Here is a 7,458-nt window from a genome sequence, read left to right as displayed (position 1 = left end):
AGAAATTTATCTTCTAACATTAATTAGCAATGAAATTGAGCATATTAACATTTACTATCTCTTCATATAAACACTCCTAACACATACTCCAACACTATTTACTCCAAGGGCAATGTAGGAAAAAAATAATTAATTCATTCTTGAAATCTGAAAAAATCAGATATTTTGAACCGCCAAAAAAATGCCAAAAAAACACTTATTATGGACCGGGGAGTACTATCACTCCCTATCTCATTTTATCTGATATTATTGATTGGACATGTCATGGTGTTTGAGATATTCTTTCGACTTTATATATTATATTATTGATGGTGGAGGAAAATACCAAGCATAGCTTAAAAGGTTTATTTGACGAAGGCACTTTTGATTAAGATTCCAATATTTATATGAAGTTGAACCTTTTCAAGTAATGAAAGATATATCAACATATTAGTAATAGAATTGCGCCAGATAAAAATGTTTCGAACTGAAGAGAGTAATAAATTCAGACGTCTAGAATAATATAGTTTGAAGCCGAAAGACATGTTTAGGGTGAAATTTCTGCAAGAAGATAGGAGAATAGAAATTTGCTGCTTATCATATGCGAAAGGAACAGTTTTGAATTGGGGTCACTTTTGTATGCGGTGAAATCGGAGGGTCTAATTCCTTATCATCGAGGCACCTCAGATGATCGTCTCGAAGGCTCGAGGCTGCAAGGCTATGTCCGAGTTTCCTCCCTCGAGGTTCGTCGACGCTCGACCTAAGGATAATGCTGACCACGGCTGTGATAGAAATGGAGAGTTCCCAAGGTACACGACTAGGACTGACAGAGTCTAGTGGACTACTCTAGCCCTGAATCTGGGTGTCATCTAGCTGTCCCACCCCCATATCTTTGGAATTAATATGTTTTGTACTATGCTGGAATTCCCCTCCTGTATAAAGGGATCCTTGTCATTTTATAACCCCCATGCTGTTACTTCCGTTGCTCCATACTAAATAAAGAAGAACATTCTCTTTGCTCTCTAATACATTCTTAGATATTATTGCTTCCATTTTATTATCTTCATTATTGTTCTTCATTTATTGCTTATCATTGGCCATAAGAGCTTTTGTTGATTTTATTATAACTGTTAGTCATACTTCGACCACCTTCGATAGCTCCAAACCAAGCTTCGGAATCGACCTCGAGGCCCCCTATTGTTAATGTATCGGTTTGGCTATCACCTTACTCTTGGCCCTTGTCTCGTTTCTAAGTATCACACATAACATCATCTGTTTAACAACTAGCATAAAAATAGATCACATATTTTTAGAGTCCCATAATCAAATTTAATTGTTATTACAATTTTCATGGTAAACAATTTATCAGCCATTAGACAAGTTGCCCGTGTAAAGTGGCACGACCCGGATGCAAATTGGATGCGTATGCATAATATCACGTTATAGTAGATCGAGGGTAACTTTTCGAGGATTCCTTCATTAAAATATTCATAACTAGGTAGAAATGTTAGCTCCCATGTGCATGCTTTTTGAACGGATAATTTTTAGTTGGTTATTCCAAGTTGCTTAAACCACAAAGAGGATTATATTTAAAGATATCCATAGAAGCGAGAGAAGAGTGTAGAAATTAGAGGAACAAAGGATAACGTAAAGATTAAAATAGTTCACTGTTGTAACTACAGAATACAGACGTTAGTCTGGACATAAACTTGGAAGACGGACTAAAGTCATGTCCAGAGAACACAGAAGTATCCAACTTTCTACGAAATTACACTGCTATATACCGGTGAGTTGGAACAAGATTGCAGGTTTTCATAAAGAAGTTTGGCCAGTTGTGCTTGACTTGAAAAGAGTCGCAAGAACAAAGTAAAGTCTTTTTTCCTGGTCTTAAAGATCAGCAACTTGCTAAGATAAGTAATATGTTTAACGTCACACGCAAAAGTTCTTGTTTTCAAGCAGCGTCAATTGTACCACGATCCTTGGTCAAATATAAACAACTCAGATGGCAGTTCCCAGAGACAAATGACAGGGAAGATACTCAACATGGATACCCACTCTTTCAAAACAAGCAGAGCTCAGACAAAAATAGTACTTCCTCAAACACTTAACTATCAAGAATCAATTACTTTTGGCCACACATATGAGGGGGGTTATAAAGTCAACGTAACCAATCAACCTAGGGGGTTATAAAGTCGATGTAACCAATCAACCTCCACAAAGATGCAGAGCAAAAGGAAAGGTGCAACGAGCTTTCCAGGAAAGAACGTAACAGCACAACGCCTTAGAAAAATCATTAGTTATCAGGAGCGACTTAGAAAAGTCAATTCATTATGAATCGATATAACCCACCAATTTTATCTGAGCATTTTCGCCAATGCTCCGTAAGCAAGAATACTGAGCAAGCCTTTTGAAGGCAACTAGTTCTAGATATTCTAATTCTTCCAATCCCTTATCTTGGATTTGAAATGCATAAGATCTATCTAAAGATAATACTCATGCTCCCAGAGAATAAATTCTGCAAGTCAAAGATGCCAATAATTTATGCACCACTATAGCAAAAAATATGCTTAGCTTCAAACTAAATGATGAAAAAGGTGAGAATTATATAAAATTGGTGATTTAAGATAATAAGTTTGAGAGATCAAACAAAGAGCTGATGTCCTCCCATTTGGCTGGGGCAGTCATCTGAAAAATAAAACCACCTATGGACCAAACCAATCATCTAAAGACTGAAACAACTCAATTTACGGATAGGAAATAGCACAGGGATACAAATCTCACACATGCTGAATTGCAGACACCCAATTAACATGTAAAGAAACTGACACAACATGCCCATAAGATAAGTATCTCTACCAGGACTTAACAAACACATATTCTCTTGGTGTATCCTCATCCTCACACCTCCAAATACCCAAGGTAGTTCTAACCATTAGGCCCATTCACTGCAAGAAAACAAGATATTATGGTTTTGAATGACTAGGTAATTGAATTACTACCAGTCTAGAAAAATCTAAAATTAACTCAACGAAGGACCAGATTTAAAGAACCTACCTCTGCATCTTCACCTCCACCTGCTTTGTTTGTGGCATCTCCCTTTTGGGCATCTTCTGCAAAGGAAAAACAAAATTTTAACAAGATAATACACTAGATCAGAAAGTTAATTTTCCCCTCTGATTCAGTAAATTAGGCAATCTGTTCATCTAGCCCAACTACCAATAGCGTCATTAATATCACATCTTTTAGCCTCGTCAAACAATCCCTTGGACAAATTATCATATATTTCTAAAGGAAACAATTACTCATTAGGGAAAAGCATTTTGGTTGAAGCGCACATGTAAACTAACTGACAAAATTAACCAAGTAAACTGTCAAAATTTCTGATCTCAGCGCCTTAAATACAAGCAGATATCAAGATTTAAACTGAAGGCTAGAAACAAAAAATGAACAAAAGAAAAAGCTCTTGGTTAATCCTATGTCAGGAAAAGCTCTCATGAAATAAGAAAACACCCTTCAACAACTACTTCTTTGTCCGACTTTTCCCCCTTCAAGAAAGAAGTAATGTCACCTTCAACCACGACTTTTTTCCCCTTCAACTACGATTTTTTGCTAAAAATAGTGAGTTAAGAGTACAATGCACTCCAAAGCTCTCTTAATGCCACTTTTTTTTTTTTTGATAAACCAAGATATCCCACTGTGGCACATGGTTCGAAACCCGGTGGATAATGCCCCCCCCCCTCTACCTTCCGTGGCAGTGTTCGAACCATGATGTGTTTAACCTACATATCACACACTGCGTTGTGCTCTTACCATTAATCTAATAGCCCCGAGGGCAGTTCTCTTAATGCCATCTAAAAGGTTGCAGAACCAAATTAGTTCTTTCTGTAGACATCTCACACGTGATTGAGCTATCCAAAAACGCTGAAGAAGCTATAGCAACTACTAGCAGAAATGACAGGCAAAAAGCTTTGACTAAGCCTCATAATAGTATATTCAAGCTCTTTATAAAAAAATTAATATATTCAAGCTATACAAGGATAGTTACAAGAAATAAACAAATAAATAAATAAAGTGCCGTCTGCCAGGTAAAATTTATGAACACCAACAAAATTCTAGATTATAAAACACCAAGGTGACCTATAGGATATTAGAATATGAGTCAAAACGTACCTGCATCCTCTGGAAGATCAGAAGTCCACAAGGTGAGATTGTCCCTTAGAAGCTGCATAATCAAGGTGCTGTCTTTGTAGGAATCCTCATTCAGGCTATCCAACTCAGATATTGCTTCATCAAAGGCCTGCTTTGCCAGATGGCATGCCCTGGAGAAAACAGATTACAATCAACTGAGCCTAGGAACATGTATGGACGCACCAATTTAAAAAAAAGGGATGGATAACTTCAAGAAGATGAAAATCCAAAAGACAAACCTTTCAGGCGAATTCATGATCTCGTAGTAGAAAACAGAGAAATTCAAAGCCAATCCCAACCGAATAGGATGAGTGGGTGGTAATTCCGCCTCTGCAGCAGTTGTAGCTGACTGCACAAGGTTTTGCAAAAACCAGTAAGTGGAAGCAGATAGATATAGATATGCGTGGCGTCGTGGCCAAATTAATAGGAGTTCAACATATAAATGAGGTAAGGGGAATCAGAGAAAAGAAATGAGGAAAGAAGCTCTAAATGTAAATGCATGTAAATAAAATATAAAATACACTCCTCTAAGGTCAACATATTTGATATACAAAGGGTCTTCACTTTCACCCCACGTAACCCAAGTTGTGGCACATTTTCCACTGTTCTGCAATGGTCTTTGCTAATACCAAATACACCAAATCGTATGAAGTGTAAAGCTAAAAGCAACCAAAGAAGCACCATTCCCAAATATAGCAGATATTCTTTATAACATTGGAATAGAGGCAAGGACTCAGATTAAATGAAAATACCCTAAAAACAGATTCTAACAAAAAAGATTCAAGGGATTAACGCTCTCATCTGTGACATTTTCCACCTCAGAACATCAACCAATTCAAAATCACGACACTTCTTTTGTATCAAAGAACTTAAATCTTTTGGAGGATAAATGCATCAAAGAACTCAATATTCAATGAGAGTGATATCTTTAAACAGTTCTAGAAATAATAGATGATTGGCTACAAAATCAAAAGCTAAAATCAAGAATATGGGGAAAACACGAGAATTGACATATGTGCCACTCTATTTTTAAGATGCTAGGTCGCAAGCAAACCATATACCTGATATGCTTTCAATGAAAGCTCTGCAACCTCTTTCTTGTCATTGCCAGATTTAAATTCAGCAAGATAACGATAATAGTCTCCCTTCCTACAGGCATAGACAATTCAAGCTGACAAATTAAACAACTCTGACATTCTACATTTCCCAAAACAAAATAATTATGAACTCAAACTGACAACACACAGCAGTCAGAACACTCACATCTTGTGGTAAAACACAGTTGATTCGCCTGCAGTGCATGAAGGAATTAGATGCTGATCAATGACCACCATAATATCGTTGCAAATGCTGGTGAGCTCAGTCTCCACCTTTTGTCGGTACTCCTTGATTCGCTTGACATTTTGCTCATTTCCTCTAGATTCTTCCTTCTGCTCAATAGAGGATAAGATCCTCCAAGATGCTCTCCTAGAACCTACCACATTCTTATAACCAACAGAAAGCAGATTCCTTTCCTCAACAGTCAATTCAACATCCATATTTGCTACACTCTTCATTGCATCAACCATTTCTGTAACATAATTCATAATTCATTAACAATATTAAATTTTTAACCAATTACATCGAAAATGAAGCCTAGTAACATTTTCCTTGCATATAACCAAAGCGGATCAACAAAAAGTAAATCCGTGTAGAACTTCCTAGCCAATAAAGAATAATACATTTGCTATTATATTACTTCTTAATACATTAAAAGCACCAACTGTACAGCATCTCAACAAACAAAGTTCTTTTTTAACTAGAAATCGATTTTTGAAGGTTTTCCGAGCAATTCAACATTCTTCAAGTGCATCAATCATCTCTGTACTAACCCTTTAAGGTACTAAAGTCCTACAATCTACATAAACGATTGGAGCCTAATTACATTATTATTGCATTTAACCAAAGTGGATCAAAAAAAGTTAATCTGTGCTAAACTGCTGGCCTAAGTCCTTTGCTAATATATGAAATTTTAACACATCGAAAGCAACAAGTATAGCATCTCAGCGAAATTTAATATTTAATATTCTGAGTAACAGAAACATCATTATCAGTTTTCATTTTTTGAAGGCTCTCTGAGTAATCAGTAATGCAATCACTCAAACTTAAGCATATAATAAAAAGTAACAGAAACATTAATAGATCTATACACAAACACACAGAGAGAGGGGAAACCCTAACCATCGTAGCGTTCGGCTTGCTCAGCAAGCTTAGCGACGTAGACGAAGTTCTCGCGTTCTTTGGAGGAAGCCATGTCCGATCTCACAAATGAGAGATTTTGTACTGACAGACGAAGGGAGATTTTGCGCTTTTCCTCTCCCTTTTTGCTTCACTTGGCTCTGTGTGAATGTGCTTACTCGACCGCGATTTTACAGCAGGCGGACACTGAGTGAGAAATTACATACAAGGGCTTCTTCTAAAAGGAAATAGCACTGGTTCTCCTTTAACTTTTGCTTTCTACTAAAATAGCCCCATAATCAAATTTTTCCCTGCCAAAAATATAATGCTTTACCTGATTGTCCTGCTAATTCGCGACAAAGAAAAATATTGTTGGATCAATGTTTAACCTAAAAATTGATTATTAAATTAAATTATTAAATTTATGTAATTAGGCTACAAGCAATTGAATTCATCCAATTTAGGTCAATTTAATTCTTTGCTGATTCAAAAATAATTAAAATAAAGTAGAAAAGACAATAATACTGAAACGACAGTAAAAAGATAATAAGAGAAATTCTTATTAAGATGTTTTCTATAACTGATGAACAAAACTGATAGTTGAAGGTAGCAATAATTTTTGTATAATATCGAATGAAAGCATGAAATTAAATGGTATTTGTTGAATTACATAGTTGTAAGCTTGTAATTGCCTCGTGATATCTCACTCACACATCTATCTATATATCTATATATCTATATAAAGCTGGGAATTGGCAAGATGATGTGACAGTCTTCTAAAGCCAACATTCTTATTTATCTTTTTTCTCAAATTTTTCCTTATTTCATGTCTAAAAAAAGGGCAGAAAACTCAAAATATTGTATTTGTGTCATTCCTCATTATTAGTATTTACTTTTACCTTTCTTGAAACGTTTCAACGATGCGGTTTCAAAATACATAAAACTAACGGTTGCAAATTAAAGTTGTAATGGTATAAAACTAACGGTTACAAATTAAAGTTGTAATGGTAGAAAACTAACGGTTACAAATTAAAGTTGTAATGGTTATGGTTAAGATACTTTTATCTTTAATTA

At 35.7% G+C, this 7,458-nt stretch overlaps 1 protein-coding gene across 1 annotated transcript; it reads right to left on the bottom strand.

Moving 5' to 3' along the window:
- Positions 1 to 2,562: 2,562 nt before the first annotated feature.
- Positions 2,563 to 6,624, bottom strand: LOC104242376 (14-3-3 protein 9). The gene is made up of 7 exons (XM_009797419.2): positions 6,388 to 6,624; positions 5,431 to 5,737; positions 5,229 to 5,316; positions 4,407 to 4,516; positions 4,150 to 4,298; positions 3,034 to 3,089; positions 2,563 to 2,924 (listed from the first exon to the last, which is right to left on the bottom strand). The coding sequence occupies exons 1-7, from the start codon at positions 6,458 to 6,460 to the stop codon at positions 2,922 to 2,924; spliced, it is 786 nt and encodes a 261-aa protein (XP_009795721.1). The 5' UTR covers positions 6,461 to 6,624; the 3' UTR covers positions 2,563 to 2,921.
- Positions 6,625 to 7,458: the final 834 nt, after the last annotated feature.

Source organism: Nicotiana sylvestris, chromosome 7, assembly GCF_000393655.2.
Source record: "Nicotiana sylvestris chromosome 7, ASM39365v2, whole genome shotgun sequence".
NCBI classification, from domain to species: Eukaryota; Viridiplantae; Streptophyta; class Magnoliopsida; order Solanales; family Solanaceae; genus Nicotiana; species Nicotiana sylvestris.
This window is presented reverse-complemented; position numbering and strand designations above follow the sequence as displayed.

Excerpts from the sequence above, each read along its gene's own strand:
- LOC104242376 (XM_009797419.2), bottom strand. The coding sequence starts at position 6,460 with ATGGCTTCCTCCAAAGAACGCGAGAACTTCGTCTACGTCGCTAAGCTT. Across the intron at positions 5,317-5,430 it reads ACTGTGTTTTACCACAAGAT|GAAGGGAGACTATTATCGTT; the intron begins GTGAGTGTTCTG and ends CTATGCCTGTAG. Across the intron at positions 4,517-5,228 it reads TTTCATTGAAAGCATATCAG|TCAGCTACAACTGCTGCAGA; the intron begins GTATATGGTTTG and ends AACCTTGTGCAG.